General features: G+C 37.6%; 1 protein-coding gene across 2 annotated transcripts; it reads left to right on the top strand.

Moving 5' to 3' along the window:
• Positions 1–1,880: 1,880 nt before the first annotated feature.
• LOC306860037 (nuclear receptor subfamily 1 group D member 1-like) lies at positions 1,881–17,346 on the top strand. Of its 2 annotated transcripts, XM_079401561.1 has the most exons (9): positions 1,881–2,299; positions 2,470–2,561; positions 9,450–9,749; positions 9,897–9,985; positions 10,083–10,227; positions 13,096–13,658; positions 14,519–14,704; positions 15,010–15,220; positions 15,990–17,346. In XM_079401561.1, exons 2-9 carry the CDS (start codon positions 2,546–2,548, stop codon positions 16,184–16,186), a joined length of 1,707 nt encoding a protein of 568 aa, XP_079257687.1. In that variant the 5' UTR covers positions 1,881–2,299; positions 2,470–2,545; the 3' UTR covers positions 16,187–17,346. The 2 variants fall into 2 exon arrangements, with proteins under 2 accessions (XP_079257687.1, XP_079257686.1); XM_079401560.1 differs by having other exon boundaries at positions 1,899–2,561; positions 15,990–17,344.
• The last annotated feature ends 754 nt before the right edge of the window (positions 17,347–18,100 follow it).

Below are 18,100 nucleotides of genomic sequence, written 5' to 3'. Positions count from 1 at the left end.
CAGAGCTCCAAATTTAACACAGTCAATTAACCCTGGCAACTGTCAAAACACCACAGAAACAGGGTTTACATAAAGCGCCACATTCTCTTCGGATTATTTCTATCTTGTGCGAAATGTATCATTTCAATCAAAGTGTCAAGCACACAAGCTGTAATCAAGCTTTTTTTATGGATTCAGAAAAAAATAAATGCGAGCTACAATGTTCATGGCTGACTTTGACCGAGCTTCTTATCGATGTCCAAATAAAGGCCTTGAAAGGAGGTTTATGATATGTTGCACGGTATAGAAGCATATTTTAGCCTCTCCTGCTTTTACACTGCTTTTACTTTCACATTTACAGGCATATTTTATTTATGGAAGGAGGGGAATATATTATATTAAGGACTGAAGAAAACTAGAAAGGAAGGTTTGATCTATTGGTGTGACCCAGTGCTAAATTAAAATGTTAAGTGAGGGGTTTAAGAGCCACTTCTTGCATTAAAGCTACATCTAGTGGGCAACATTGGAAGTACAACATAAACCATCATTATTGCTCAAGTTCAGTCAGTGTATAAGAAAGCACTATAAACAAGACCACATTCATAAGCACTATTTTATAATAGTTTTTTTTTGCCATTATTATAATGCACTTTAATTGTTTGCAAACACTATGAATGGGAATACTGTGTTTTTAGCTGGAATATAATTTTTAACTGCTTAAAACTTTGTTCAAGTAGCACTGACCAAAACTTTACAGAGTTATTGCTACTCATTATAGGCCTAAAGGACTGTAAATATCAAGAAAATAAGTAAATATTTTATCATGTTTATGGGCAATTCAATGCATATTCCATTTGCAAGACACTGTACAAGGTTTAAGCTTTTCAACTATTTAAAGGAATATATGATTAGCCTATATTTTGCCAATATTATATATTTTATGCCAGACAAAACTATAGTATTATATATATATATATATATATATATATATATATATATATATATATATATATATATATATATATATATATATATATATTTTAAAACTATATTAATATTTTTCATATTAATATTTCAATTTTTTTAACTGCCACAATAGCAGAGTGGCAAAGCACTTTTAATTGTGGCTCACCCGATAAGAAGCTCGCAATTTTCCACAGAGATATAATTTATTAAACCTCACATTCAACAACAAGAACAATAAATACCATACGCTTGTCAAAATGATGATTTGTGATGATGATGATCCAAAGGCAACATACATGTCAGCGCTTCAAATATTTCATACAGATATATATATATATTCTTCATATAGGATTCTTTATATAGGATATACATACATACATAGAGTGAAGATTGGGGCTAGTTGTCACACAAGGAAGTTACCACAAGAGCATCTTAGTTGGCTAACAGTAAACTTTTCAGTCAAAAATCCAATTTATGTGTGTGTGTTGCCCCCCCCCCCCCCCCCCCCCCTCTCTAGTAGAAGTTATGTTGGCTTCAGCACCTCTTTATGGGAATACATTCTTTGATTCTGTTCTTCAATCTAAAATTCCTAAATCAAACCTTTTTTTTTTCCTATAGCTATTAGGCAAACAAGTGAACACAACAAAACTACATTCACGCAAGACTCAATAAAATATTGGATAAGAGAATTTTGTCAGATCTTATTAGGCCAAGCTGTCACATAAATGTTGTATAGACCAGTTCATTCAAAGTATGTATCTTCCATACAGCTGTGTTTTATGTACTTGTTTATGCCATGACTCTATGCCTGATTCGCATGTTGGAAGAGATTTTAAAAGGCGCGCTCGGCAGCAGTCACGCAGAGCCCCTCCTGCAGTCCATGTGCAAGCCTCTCATGTCAAGTCTCACGCTGTGTTTTGCATAAAATGTGTGTCAGTAGGACAAGCGCTCCCACGGCACATGCAGAGGGCACATGCAGCGTGGCTTTACCAGCACGTAGCGCGCTCGAATAAGCGCATCCAGCTCAGCTCGGCGTTTACACTCCCACCAATGAAAATGCACGCTATGATCAAGAGGAAAGGGAAAGCTAGGAGATCATGGGGCACGTTAGAGTGAGATAAATCCCCACCAAAGACAACAGCAGAGGTTGACGGCTTCCCTAAATCCAGTCACATTTGCCAGTCATCTTAAAACGTGATTGATGTGGGTGTGGAAGGGTGTGTGCGTGGCCAGGAGTGAAAGTGGAGTTTGACAGTCCCACAGAGATGCTGTTGGCAATGAACGGACAGACGAGAGACATCATCACCCAGCACACCTAACGCGTCCTTCACATTAGATCAAGAGCAGAGTACAGGTATAGCCGCGCGAGAAAACTACATCTGCACACCTGTGACCGATTCGTTTTTTTTTACCGACTGTTCGGCTCCGCTGCCAAATGCTCTGTGCTCGAGATACTGCTTGCCTTCTTCGAGCTTCTCACTGTATGCGCAGGCATTTCGTGACTTTTATACCTTTTTTCACCAGACTTTAACACACTGACACACAGAGACTTTCTTGAAGATAATTCTGAAGACAGAGGATCTTGAAAAACATATCAAGGATGGACAGCAGTCCTGGTGAGTAATACAATTATTATTATTATTATTATATTTACAATTATTATTTTTATAATGCAATATTATTACTGATATAGCCTATTATTATTATTATTCATAAAAATGACATTGTATCCATGATGGGGATAGAGCTTAATATGTTTATCAACCTAGCATTTCATATAAATGCTTAACTCATAATTCAGTGCATTTGAAGGTTGTATAAATTTGTGTTTTCCGATTAAATGATGTTTAAACGCACAATTTAATTAACAGTGCTGAGGATATTAGACATGCTCATTCTAAAAGCTTTAGAGTTTGGAACAGGTTTTAATATTATTATGAGTACTATTATTATAAATATTTTTATTGGTGGCAGTGGTAATGGTGATATTTCTTAATAAATGGAATAATACTCTGTGCATACATCATAAGTAAATATACATGCCATGTTTTGTGTTAACTGATTGAACTGTATTTAGATGCACAATGCATATGGTTCTAAAACTTTAATATATTCCATGCATGTTCACTCTAAAAGCTGCAAGGTGCATTTGAACTATACTCAAAACAAAGATGTTTTACAGTGCTGCAGTGAATTGCGTGATACACACTGGTTTGCAGTATGATCTAAGCAGGTGTCATAAAGGCAATGGCATGCTTTTATGATTGCGCTCTTTAGACTCATCATCAGTGCAGCATAAAGACTACAAAGTCCATCTAAATATAGCATCAGTCTAGTCCAATATGTGAATCACATAAATGATGGTGATAAACATTACCATGCTTAGAGTATCTTCTGTAAATGCTGTCATAAACCCTGTGTGATTGCTTTCATGGAATCTGCTTAGAAACCACACGTGCGCTAACAACTTCCTGCTACTAGCCATGAAAACAAACTCACGTGTATGTAGATGGTCCAAGTGCGCTGTCAAACTTGGCTCTGACATATCAGCTCACTTGACTAGTGTAAACTAGAGTATGGCCATTAATCACATGAGATATTCAAAACAAACATCATACAACTGTAATATAAATAGAAAAGCAAGAGTCAAGAGACACTGTTCACTGTTCCACCAACACGTAGGGAAAGTTAGTGAGCTCTTGGGGAACATGGGTGGTCATGCAATAAAGCTGCATTCGTTTTTCATTAATTTCATAGAGCTTATAATAATTTAACTTTATTCAAGTATGCACTAGCCTTCATCCAAGGAGGTTAACCGGTTAAGCTGATTTGAGTAGTGGTTCATTATCGAGGTCAGCCAAGGGACAATTACATGCTGGCTCAGTCAACCAAGTCCACTTCAATGTTAATTGACGGCTGATTCATTTACAAAAGCTGCAGTCACGTTCTGGAACAGGTGATGGAAACACTGTCTTGTGGCTGGCACACCCTCTCAACTCACCCTCTGTTTGACAGAAAGCCTTGAAAGCAAGTAAAACAAATAACAAGCTGCATAAAGTCATTAAAGACAGGGAAATAATAACATTCGAACACATGACCTCTAAGTAGACAACAGGAAACAAGGAAGCAGATTTTCTGTTACTTTAACAAGTAAACACACTACAACTCAAACATGTGACTTTAGATCCAGCCCACATGGAGTAGGGATACAACAATATTACAATTTTGACTAATACCAAGAATTGTTTTTATGTTACGTCCATATAATGTTTGATATTATAAGTCTATACAATCTTACATAGAGGTTAAGAAAAAAACAGTTCACACCAGGCTTAAACATATTTTGAAACCTGGAAGGAATAGAAAAAAATACTATAGGCTACATAGTATATATGGTTTCCTTATGTGCTTCATATGAAACATCTAAATAAACTGCTTTCATTCAAAAAGTAAATATTACCTAAATTGACTCAACCACAATAAGTAATTTTAAGGTTTTGATCAGATGAAAATAGAATCAACTTCTATTTTCAAAGGGACTAGAGCATTACTCTAGTTTTATCTTTTTGTCCCTTATGTAAAATATGGCAAATTTGGTTTGGTTTACTAACCTACTGACTTCAGATGATTTAGAAATCCACTTATGAAACCTCTGTTGAATATGTGACTATTGTACAACAACGGGATCTTGAATAATTTCTGTTAGCCTATATGTTCCCATTTATTTTCATTATTCGTGTAAAACAAATAATATGGAACTCTGTCACACGTGCCAATGGTTTAAATGCGTATCACACATAAAGTCTATACTCTTTTAACGCCAGTGAGTTCACACGAGGTGAGTGAGAAGTTCCAGAAGCGATTTATGCAGGGTAACAGACCATCCACCCACCCCCCACCACCATTTTATATAGCCGCTTGCTCTATTTTATAGCGCTTTTCGATTATAGGATAGGCGCGAGGCATTTAGCTTTGCTTGTGGGAGCGCAGCGCGCGCGTATCTTCCCACTGAACGCATCCCTCTCGCCTACAATCGACCTCACGTGCATGCGCTCTTTCAGCCGCGTGCGGCGCGTGATTTCCACGCTCCCGCCCTCACTGCTTCTTTCAGTGATTCTGTATTTTGATGCAGATTAGAAAGGGGAGGTTGGTCAGTGGGTCAGCGATTTCATGCAGTCAGTGTAGCGCCTCATCACGTTTTCCCGCCTCATGCAACTTTTTCTCTGGAGCGGTTCGCATAAACAGCTTCATGACAGCATGAGAACATTCTGCATTGAATGAAATTACCTATCCAAATGTACTTTTGGGGTTTGCTTTCAGAGATTTAGAAGGCAGTTTATGATTTTATAAACATCTTTATGCCTAGGACCTCAATGTTTTTATTTTTTTTATTTATACAGTGTGTGGAAAATGCTAAGCATTATATTGTAGACAGTTTATGGCAGTTTATGATATATATATATATATATATATATATATATATATATATATATATATATATATATATTTTTTTTTTTTTTTTTTTTTTTTGGTAATATTTCCAATTAAATTAAAATTCATTTACATTTTGTATTTTTTTAAACTAGACTTTACATATGAACATATGACCAATGAGCAAGAAGAAAACTCTTTAGAAATATTCAACACAAATAACAACCATACTTAATATGTACATTGCAAGGAGAGCTGAAAATTGAGAAAGACATTTTTTTTTTTTACTAAGTACTAAATGTAATAATATTATACAATATAAAAGAACATATATTTTTTAAATATTTAATGAAACCCCCTGGGGGTCTGAGAACACTAGTTTGAACATTTTTGGCCTTAAATAGTAGCCTACATATTTTTGTGATTTTGACCCACAAATGGATGTTCTGTCTGTATTAACCCATTTAATCTATAAGTGAGCACGTCTTTCAGTAGAAAGCAAATGTCATGCTTGTTTTTAAAAGTGAAAGTATGTGCTTTTATCTTAATTTTACGTACACAATTGCAATATGCTCAACTTTCTTGCATCCCCAACCCATACAAACGTAGAAATGTTAAGATGGCGTATACATATCAAGGCAAATGCACAAGACATTGCGGTCATGCAAGGCAGAGTATTTCAGCTATTTTCCTCAAGGGAGGGAGGAAGGGAGACCATGCCTGTGTTTGAGACCAGGGAGGAGGGAATAATTGTCCCTGCAAAGTCCTCACGTTTCTACGCCTGCCTTTACTCACTAGCAGATTAGGGTTTGCATGGGTTGCCTAAGCTCACAAAGAGATCTGCTGATTCTTCAATTAATGCTGGTGTTTCCACTGACCCTAATTTATACCGGCTTGCAATGACGTGCACGGCTCCTCATTTAGCTTGTAGAAATGGCATTACCTTTGCTTATTGTCCAAACTGGTTATTTTCATAAAGGGCAGGACAAAAATAAAATAATATCACACCCACGTGTTTTAGATTAATATCTAAATAAAGCTGCGCCCCAGACTCTATGGTTTGGTTTAATAACGGGCATGTCCTATTATCCATAATGTAATTTGTCTCTTTAACCTCTGTGGCCTCACATGTGTGTCCAGGTGTGAGAATTTCTGTGTATGTGGGTGGGGTTTGTGAGTTGGGCATGGCTGAGTAACACGCTCAGATAGGGCTCGCTATCACAAGGCTGTAAAATCCTGCGCCGCAGTGTGTCAACAATAAGTCCCGTTGCACGTGCCAGTGGAGGGATCACAAAAACACTTGAGCTAGGCTAAATAAATACCGCGTGCAGCATGTGAAAAAACACACAAAGGAGTAAGGCTGATATTTGCTGGTAGTTTGAACTTGTTTACCACAGAAGGGTTCCAAATTATGCATACATGGAAAACACAGATTGAAAGACAGGATTGAGGAAATAGCTTATTGTCATAAGCACTGCACAGTTAAACTAAAAACATTCAGCAATCACGAATATAGAATGAAAGTGAATGGGAACCAACCATGGCCATTATTGCCTCAGGGAAATCTGGCTGACATTGTGTTTCACAGAAGATACTCATGTGCACTTCCAATGTCATGAGGTTGAATGAATGTTCATGGAATTTTTACTTTTAGGTAAACTATCCCATGCTCTCTAGGTTTGTGTCCGTGTGAATCAATATATTTGTTAGTGGTGTTTGCTAGGGCGTTTAGGTTTAGAGGTTATTCAAAATCAGTAACCCAAATACACAGTTTGCCATACTACACTCTCAGAAAAAAAGCTGTCACTGGTATTGTACCCATAAAATATACACCTTTGTATACCCTTAAAGGTTTCATGTTAGTACTTTAAAGATACAAATTTGCATATAAAGTTTACATTTTAGTATCTAAATTGTATATGACAGCTTTTATGCCCTCATTACAAATATTAATGATACAATTATTTGAAAATCTGAGGGTGCAAAAAAAATCTAAATATTGAGAAAATCGCCTTTAAAGTTGTCCAAATGAAGTCCTTAGCAATGCATTTTACTAATCAAAAATTAAGTTTTGATATATTTACAGTAGGAAATTTACAAAATATCTTCATGGAACATAATCTTTACTTAGCATCCCAATGATTTTTGGCATAAAAGAAATATCGATAATTTTGACCTATACAATGAATTGTTGGCTATTGCTACAAATGTACCTGTGCAACTTATGAATGGTTTTGTGGTCCAGGGTCACATATTGACTCTTGACAGTAAAGCAGCTACCTACAAATGCTGGCATAAGTAGTGTGAAAACTGCAAGGCCAGCTTCAACAACATTGTTTGCACAAGCAAGAAGCATTTTGTTTATTAAAAAATAATAATAATAATAATAAGCTTGCCTTAATAAGCCACTACTGCATTCTCTTGGCCCGACTGTGACCTCGGGTTGTTTAAAAAGTCAAACTGAATGCCACGGTGCACATTCTACCAAAACGTGACTTTTCGTTGCCACTCTCTCACAGGAGACGCATCTGTGTGGGAACCGTAACATCATCTCAAAGCCCCTGTGTGTGCAGCTTTTGATGCTCGCGACTCGCGATTGTTGTAGCTGTTTACACGAGACTGCGGATTTGGTTTGAGTAGGAACGGTGTCAGGAATCCATGTGAGGCGGCGGTCAGGTGTTGTGCAGTTTGGCTGGGGCACTATGCCAGGGCTATTATTGGAGAGGAGAGGCGGGAGAGCTCGTGAACACGTGAGACCGTGTCTCATCTCATCCTGAGCGCATGACCATAGAGGATGCGATAGGATGCAGAAACCCAGAGGGAGAGAAAGAGAAACTTGCGAGGGAATGGGAATAAAACAAGCCGATGATTTCACTCAACGTAACGTGTGACTATTAAGCCAAACCATATAAAACATATTGAGTTCAATAAAATGGGAATCGTCGCAATATGTTGCTGTGCAGCCGTCATTATTTGTAACGCTTGAGATCGTTCTGACGGTGGAAACCTCCCTTACTCCCAGTTGTTTAGATCATTACATCACCTCCCTCTCAAAGTTGCTGCAATCGATCAAATATCACGCACATAATGCCCCTACAATCTGACAGATAGCAAACAAACAGCTACGCCGCAGTTTTTTTGAACCGGATCTTTTTGATCGAACAGTCGAGTCGATTCTCAAAAACGGACTGAATCAGTCGGAGCATTTCTCGCGTCAAAAACCCACTGGCTGAATTCAGAACAGCATATTAGCATATGGTCGCCAATATTTCCTTGACATTTTCCTAGATCAACATTTTTGGTTGATCCTGAATCAACATGATCGTCCAAAAACATAGACATAAGCCTATCCCTAAACCTAACCATGATTAATTCTTAAAACCAGAGGGAAATGATAGCTGAGTAACAAAGGGTGTAGAAACACCTAATCATGGTTGTGAACCTAAAACTGATTTTCCTGTGAACTTATCCCTTTATTCTGACTTTGATGGGAATGTTGTTCCAGAATCAACAAGGATGTAGGTTACTTAATGAATGTCTCTTGTCGAACATTCATGAAAATCCGAGAACCAATTAATAAACTGATAAGTGCATTTCTAGTGACCCTGGAATTTGATGGTAGAGCAACAAAGTTACTCTAATTGCCAAATAGGAAATAATGAATACTGGAAATATATTTATGACTTGATAGCATGACAGTTATCAGCAAATAAACAATCTCACATGCTGGTTTAAATAAATAACATTTTATTAAAATATGCAAAAAAGGTGTTCAGTCTAGATAGGTAAATTACAATATCGCATTGTTTAATGCAAATTAGATTTGATTTGCAAATGAGGCAGTACAACAAACTAAACCGGGGAACATGAAATTAACCCTAACTAAGCCTTACTCTAACTTTTAACTACGGATTTAACAAGTTAAAATTAAAGGTGGTTGAAAGACTTGTGAAAATGCAACATCAACAGTTTAAATGAATTAATAATGTACATTTACTAATAATGAAATTGACTAACAAAATAAAGTTTTTCCCACTCAAAGGCTTCATATACCTACTCTTGTATTTTTACAGGGAGTGTGATACTCTACGCTGGTAGCAATGGCAGTGCCAGTCCAAGCCCAGGAAGTCCCTCTAGCGGCTATCAAACCCAATCTCCATCTTCTCACTCCCAGCCCTCTTCCCCCGAGGAGGTCACCTTCACTGAGATTGGGGCCCTCAAGCAGCAAGGACGTGTGGGAACACCACCTTCTCCAAAACTGGTATTTCAGTTCCCTGAAATCTACAACAACTCCACTGCAGGTTCAAATCCGCACAGCTACTCCCATCCCATCGCTGGTAAAAGGCCTTGTGGATACACTGGCACGTTTACCAGTAAGTGCGGGTTCCCTTTTTAGTACCTGCATCACACAAAGTCAGCATCTTATTTCACAAAGGAATAACGAGTCCTCGATATTAAGGACATGCGTTCTTGTACGTCCTGACCCCATTCTCTCTCTGTTTCTATCTTTATCTGAGCAGAGACTGGAGGCATGGTGCTCCTTTGTAAAGTATGTGGAGATATCGCATCAGGGTTCCACTATGGTGTCCATGCATGTGAAGGCTGCAAGGTAAGACAGAACGAGCCTCTGATAAAACAAACATGCATGAGTCTTTTCTGTCATATCACTGTGGTTTATCATATCGCATGTCTTTCGTTCTTTGCAGGGCTTTTTTCGCCGCAGCATTCAGCAGAACATTAACTACAAGATGTGCGTGAAGAACGAGAACTGCCTGATAATGCGCATGAACCGCAACCGCTGCCAACACTGCCGCTTCAAAAAATGCCTGTCTGTTGGCATGTCCCGTGACGGTAAGAATTTTAGGAGGTTATCAGGGCACTGACATATGACAAATAGTGAAAAGTCGTACTTTCATAGCATTCTTCAGGCCAAGCACCACACCCGCCCCCTCAACCTACTTTCCTCTTTTATTCTTGCACCGTTGGTAACTTTCAAGAGAGCAAGTTTCTTTTAGTTTGGCTGTGCACTCGTTTCTGTCTCTCACTTGCCCTTTGTGGTCCCTTCTTTTTCTCGCCTCCTCCTCTCCATCGGTTTACCCATCCCCCTCGTACGTTCCCTAAACTCTGCCTCCCAATCCCTCCTAGAGACAATGATTTATGAGGGATGGAGTCACGCAGTCCCTGAAGCTATCTGTCATCTGGAAAACTGCAGCAAATACAATAATTATTTTGAGAAATTGGAACGCGGGCGACTTGATTACCACGCTTGTGGCCTTATAACATCCTCAGCAATTAATGTTGTGCTGTAGCAAAAATTAAGCAAGGAATGCAGAAAAAAGCAAGGCATCTGAACTCTTCAAAAGAACAATGCCAATGCGATTTAACCCCCGAATAACATCGAAACGAAGGATAAATCTTGTTCGATGAACTTTTGAGGAAATTTAGCAAAATAAACTGACACTTGTACACTGTGACCTATTTAGTCAAGTTCTCAGCAGAATTTCACATGGTTACCAGCGGATGTGCATCAAAGTTAGGTTGGCTATGATAGCAGATTACACTGGATGTTGTTCTAAGAGAGCAGTAACAGAAATGAGTCTATTGGGCACAAAGTGGGGGAGGTAAACATTCATTTTACCCCTGGTTACTGAAATTGTTAGGGCCCACAACCTAGAAACCTGTTTCTCTGACGGGTTCTCTTGCACAAACAGGAAAACCTCATACAACGGCCTCAAATACCACAATAAAGTAGATGCCCTGATTTCATTTCACTTCACTGCAGTTTTTAGTTTAATTTCGGTTGTGTGATATAAACAGATGTTTTGTTTGACACAATGGGGCGGCATGGTTTCACTTCCGCTACGAACTTGCCATTTGTTAGACTAGTAATCAGTGCAGCGCTCTTAAGCTATGTGTGTCATGTTGTTTGCACAGGAAGAAGCACCAAAGTCTTGATATTAATTCTGAGAATTTTAACTTAATTTAACAGATTCAAGTGATTGAATCTCTATATATAAAGATACAAACTTCTTTTTTAACTTTTCTCTTTTTTGACAAAATTTTAAGTTTATTATTTTGCTTTTCTAGCTGAAAATCACAGTTATATCAATTTATAATGAATTTTAATTCTGCTTTCCTACATCCAAATCGCAGTACAATTTTGTGTCCTGTTTGCCAAACAATACAGTACAAATTGAGCTGAAATTCAGGGATTGAATTGCAGTTTAAAAAGCATTTTCAGTTCAGTTCTAAATGGCACACAACCCTAATTGGTAAGTGGCAAGTCAGTTATTACTTAGCAATGCAAAAGATTTATCATCCTGCAGGGTAACACATGCAAACACATGCATGTTAGTTACAGAAAAGTGAAAAAAATTATCTCATTTTCTCAGATGCAGGTGTTGTGAGACATATATGATATATGGAACATCTCTGCCATTTGCCTTCCTTCTGCTCTCATCCTGTGAACCCAGGATGCAAACCATGATACCTTAGATCTATTGCCACCTCAGTCTGCAAATTACACTCTTCTCTTCTCTTCTCTTCTCTTCTCTTCTCTTCTCTTCTCTTCTCTTCTCTTCTCTTCTCTTCTCTTCTCTTCTCTTCTCTTCTCTTCTCTTCTCTCCCCCCCCCCCCTTTCCTTACCACAGTCATTAGTTTCTCTCCCAATTACCGTGGCATTGTCATCACGCTCTGCCTAACCCACTGCCCTACTTACGGCTTCAGAGAGGAGTGAGAGTAGCATAGGGATGAAGAGAGGAAGGGGAGGTAGTGACGGAGAGAGAGTTGAAGAGTGGGGGGAGGTAACATATGGTAGCATTGGTGATATTTTTAGATTCAACAGCTGACAGATTTACTTAGAGGAGGGGGTGGTGATGGAGAAAAAAGTGAGGGGCTTGTAAAAGATGCGAAAGCATCCAAAACATCACTAACGCATTTAATGATCATCAATATTCTACACCACGGTGACCAAAGATAGTAGATAGCAAGTTGTCTCCTACACAGCAGCTGTGCTATTTCTGTGTGTTTTCTTCTTCACATCCAAAGCAATTTTCAGACAATATTTCACTTATTTTATCACACTAGGCTATTTCTGATGCTACCATGTGCTTTATTATAAAAGAAATGGGACATGGGTATTTTGATTACTGATCAGGCAGGATCTTTGTATCATTGATTCGCATAGAAATGCAGTAGTTTCACAACATCTTGTATTTTTGACATTGACGAAGACTCCTTTTTTCAGATAAAATGTTTTCAATGCATCCCAGGCATTTATCTTGTCTAAAATTTAATATTAAGGCCAATATGAAATGAAAATTCGCCATGCATTTCATATTTCACCCACAAATGAAATTCTATCATTAATTACTGACCCTGACTTACTTTCTTCTGTGAGATATAAAAGAAGATCCTTTGAAAAATTACGCTGAGTTTTTGTCCATATAAAGAAAAAGTGTGGTGTTCAGTATTGTTTTGGATCCCACTGACCTTCACTGTATGGACAAAAACAGTTTCTTCAATTTCAAGAAAAAAGGAAAAAAATGTTACTGCATTTTGAAAAACCATTAAACATTACAAACTTTTTGTCTGTAGAATAAATGTTCAGATAAAGCAGACAATAATAACAACAAATACATTTATTAAGAAAGCAAATTATGGCTTTATGCTGTCTTGTTCATGTTGTCAACCAATTGTTTCTCTCTCTCTGACACCTAGCTGTGCGTTTCGGCCGCATCCCAAAACGAGAGAAGCAGCGGCTTTTGGACGAGATGCAGAGCTACATGAACAGCCTCAACGAATCGTCCACCATGGGCATGGAAACCTCGCCACCACGCGAATCTCCTCCCAGCCCCAGCGAGAACCAATCCAAAGAGGCCATTGGTGCCTTATCCCGAGCCTACCAGGACATCTTCACAAACACACAGCACCGCCTGAGCAAGCGTGCGGGCAACATGATCACCAGCAGCAGATCGAGCACCTTTCAAAACAACCTTTCTCAGGACAGCAACTACCCTCTCATGGGGTATCACGCGACTACTCACGAAAGCTTCTCGGCCTCACCTCGCTGCCCAGTTGCTTCCAGAGACAGAAAATGCCCGGTCTCATTGGTGGACAATAATCAGTACAGCTACACTCCTTCGTTCAGCCAAAATCACTCCCAGTCGAGCGTTAGCCCACCCTCACAACCTACTCAGGTCGATTACAACAGCTACGTGGCTGGCGAGTCCCAAACCCAGGCCTCCTGTCCGTTTAAGTTGGCTGCTGGCTCCAAAGTGCTGGTAAGAATGGTTCAAAATACATACTTTTTTATTGCCATCTTTGGTATTGTACAAAAGTTTCTTTATAATGGAAGAAGGTTCGTTAGATTATTAAAATGTTTTTACAATTACATTCACTGAAAGGTTCTTTAGGGAACCCAAATGGTTCTTCTATGGCACTGCAGCGAAAACCTGACTTTAAAACCTTTATTTTTATGAGTTTGTCATGTCAGTGTTTCATTATAGCGCCAATATTATGTTTTATAGGAATAATTTAAGATCAAAATACAGAAATAGATAAATGAAACCCTTGTTCTATACTTGCCAAAATGGACTGGCCTTTAAAAACTGCTCATAGATTACTCTTTGTGCAGTATTATCACCAAATCTTGGATTCAATTCTTTTGTCAACTTGTTTTCTGTCAGTTAGCACAGGTTATGTTTTCCTTTCTTGGAACTGATTGATCGTAGGCATCAAAGTCTGTACTTTGATTGTACAATGAAAGTCTGTACTATCATTGTACTGACTGACAAAAAGTCAGTCAGTACAAAAAGAAATACAAAACCTGTACTAACTGACAGAAAACAAGTTGACACAAAACACTGAAACCAATATTTGGTAATAATATATCATAACAATACATTTAAAGGTGATTATTTTTGTTAGCCAGTCATTTTTGATTAGGAACATCACAAGTGTAACACAGTGGGGGGAAACATATTGCAGAAAAGTACAAAAATTCTTATTATTGTTTTTTTAGAAGTTGCTTTACCCTTTGTGAGCAAAGTCAGTAAATTTTAATCCAACATGATAACCGAAACACAACATGAAAGTTAAGCATACGTGCTAATTAAAATAATATATACCATCTCTATCACAGGCCTGTCCACTGAACGCATGCCCTGTGTCAGCACCTGGCATCTCCAGTCAGCAGGTGTGGGAGTCTTTCTCTCAGTGCTTTACGCCGGCTGTACGTGAAGTGGTCGAGTTCGCGAAGGGCATTCCGGGCTTCCAGGAGCTTTGCCAGCATGATCAAGTGATGTTGCTCAAAGCAGGCACTTTCCAGGTATTGATTACACAATTCTCCTAAAGTTTACTTCCTCTTCTGTACTATTAAAGATGAAGTGTGTCATTTCTAGGCCACTAGCAGCACTACGCCAAACAGATTTCCCAATCACCCTAACTCAAACTCATGCAATTGGTTAAGCCACAGTTTGATATATCAGATCTCTCGAAATAAACACAGCAATGTGTAGATAACATCACAGTGTTAACGCCCTCAGGGACATCAGCCTACAAATGACAAAAGTATTTTGAGAGAGAAAAAAATAAAAACATTTCACCTCCATCTGATCATGCTGTCTTTTACAGGTGCTTATGGTGAGGTTTTGCTCTCTGTTCAACCACAAGGAAAGAACAGTGACTTTCCTGAATGGGCAGACGTACCCGCTGCTCACCCTCAGGGGTCTGGGCATGGGCTCCTTGCTGGACGCCATGTTCGAGTTCAGTTCCAAGCTGAGCTCTCTGGGCCTGGAGTCAGATGAGATGGCTCTCTTTATGGCAGTGGTGCTGGTTTCTGCAGGTAAGAGCAACACATGAATCAAATTAATTAGTGCTGTTTGCTAAGGCATGCATCACTGTTAATTTTTGCTCATGCTTAATGTTAGAGATGTGAATAATCCACTAACATTGAGCTAATTATTTATAATAGGGATGCTCATTAGTGCAATATTCAAATTCTGATACTGATAAAATGTATTTTTTATGTTTTAGCAAATAACTGATAAATAGATAAATGGTTGACATAAATATGAAACTCAAATAGAAGTCTGTTTAAGCAAATTTCATGTTAGCACAAACAAACACTGACTTTCACTGTTTTGAGACTAAAACAACACTGACTTTGTATGATGAAGAAGAAAGACAAAAATACCAAATATACTAAATTAAATAATTTTACTAATAATATACTAAATTTATTTGAGCATTTAAAAAGTAATTAAAATACAATTATTATAAATCAAACATAAAATACAAAAAAAATAAATCACTAAAAACTCAAATCAATCACTAAAATCTAAAATTAATCATTTTAAATAGTACAAGTGAATTTAGGCATCACAAAATGCTAGTGTACAATATGAAATACGTTTCAGAATTTTAGATAACATTTAAAAAGATAATATTTAACAAATTAGGTTTAAAATATAAATATTAAATATATTATAACATAATATATATATATATACCATGTATTCCTAATCTTTATAATTTATTTATAATATTTATTTAATTTTTTAAAAATATTCTGTTGATTTTTTGATAATAAATTGTTCTTCATTTATCCACAGATTGCTCTGGTATTTCGGATACAGTAGCTGTGGAACAGTTACAGGAAGGACTCATCCGAGCGCTGCGCACCTTAGTCACCCGTCGCCGCCCTGACAACAGCTCTCTTTTTCCCAAACTGCTCCTGCGTCTGCCAGACCTGCGCACCCTCAACAACCTTCACTCCGACAAGCTGCTGGCCTTCCGCATCGATCCCTGAGCTATCGCTCGCTGCAGCTGGAACTCAACCACCAGCCACCACGACCAATCAGAGAACACCTTTCCTGGTTAAGAGAAAGACTGCTCATTTAGAAGAAGAGATGTTGAGCATGTTACCATAGGAACCATTCGTTATTATGTGCGTTAATGAGAAACACAATGAACAGATGGCTCTCAGCAAGCTCTAAACAAGAATATACCTCCATTTAAGCTTTCGCGGATCATTTTCATACATGCATTGCCCTTCTGTTCAGCTCGCCTTGAGAGCATTGTTGATTATATTTATCTGAGGGAACGTTGCGCCAGTCATATCATCATAAATAAGCTTATACAGAGTTTACACAGACCAAAAACGGGTCATTCCTCTGTACTGCCTGCACACTGAAATACACAGTCTTTAGTCAAGTACCCCATGTATACAGTAGAAAGGTAATTTTAGGGACCATTTAAAGCCAATTGTGTGAGTATATGTGCCTGTGTGTTTGAGAAAGGGAAAGAAATACCATGTACATAAGCCATAGATATCACTTATACAGTTACATCACATTAAAACTTCAGTTTGAGACAGGAAACATACATTTGTCACCTGTGTTAGTGTGTAACATTTAATTACACAAGATTTACTGTATCTACAACAACTCTAGTTACCATTTAGGTTCTTTGAAAAGGAAAAGAAACGTCATTTCATTTTTCAAAATAGATAAAACGGTCATATTTGTTCACTTTTTTAATTATCATTGTCAAGCTGAATGCAGTATGTCAAAGTATATTTCAAGAATATATCTGAATCTAGGGATACAAAACCAGCATTCTCTCCTACGCATGTTATGTTTTGTAGTTTTCTGTTGTTTTCTTACTGTAAATATTGCACATTTACACTGATTTAACTGCCTGTTCAGAGAAAGAGGGTGCCTTGTAGGAAATGGACTGGTCATCTGTGTGTCTTGAGAAAGAGCCCCTGAACTTCTGGCACCAGCACAGTATCTTTACAACCTTTACTAAGATCACAAAGCATGTCAAAAAAGCATTTTGGGCTGCCGATTGTTTGCCGAGTCGATTGTTATTATGGCTGGTACATTTATGTTATTCAATCATATTGTAATGTATATTTTGTAAATTGTTTTCTTCTGAAGAAACAATATAAATACGAGATTATCTATTCTGGTGTCTTTGGTTTTGTTTTTTTGTTTTGTGTGTGTGTGTGTGTGTGTGTGTGTGTGTGTGTACGTGTATACATATATAAAATCTTTGTGAAAAAAAGTGTCTTATGCTCACCAAGACTAGATTTTGGTAAAATAGCATTAAATCAAAAATTTCTTTATATATATTTGTGAAATAGTTTCCAATTTAAAATTATTTTTCTATTTGAATTTATTTCAGCAATGGCAAAAGATAGATTTTTGCAGCCATTAGTCCAATCTTCAGACCGTTCAGAAATTTTTCTAATATAGCTTCTTTTTTTTTTTTTCGTATTTTGCTAGAAAAGTTTTTTTTAAAACACTATTAGAATACTAATTATTCTAAACTTTTGATGGGTAGTGTATATGTTGCTTGCTGACTAAATTCCAAAAATAATAATGAAAAATGATATAGGGTATACTGCAACACCAATGAATGCGTTCTACTTTCTAAAGATAGAGTAAAAGTAGACAAACCATGTAGACTGCCATGCATTTCCTCAGTAGACTTTATATCAGGAGCTTTTCAGAGTGATGTAGAAATAATTGTAACTGGCCTGAAACTGTCAGTCACGTTTTGGTTGTCAAACAGACTCAGTTAATCCACTTTAATTCAGGACAAAAGCAAAGGATAGGCTACTATGCAGAATCAGTTCAAACTTACGCATGTAGCCATACGTTTACATTCTAATGCTTTAAAAACGTATTTGTAGGACCTATCATATTTTCCTTGTATT

Source organism: Barbus barbus (assembly GCF_936440315.1).
Source record: "Barbus barbus genome assembly, chromosome: 40".
NCBI lineage: Eukaryota > Metazoa > Chordata > Actinopteri > Cypriniformes > Cyprinidae > Barbus > Barbus barbus.
This window is presented reverse-complemented; position numbering and strand designations above follow the sequence as displayed.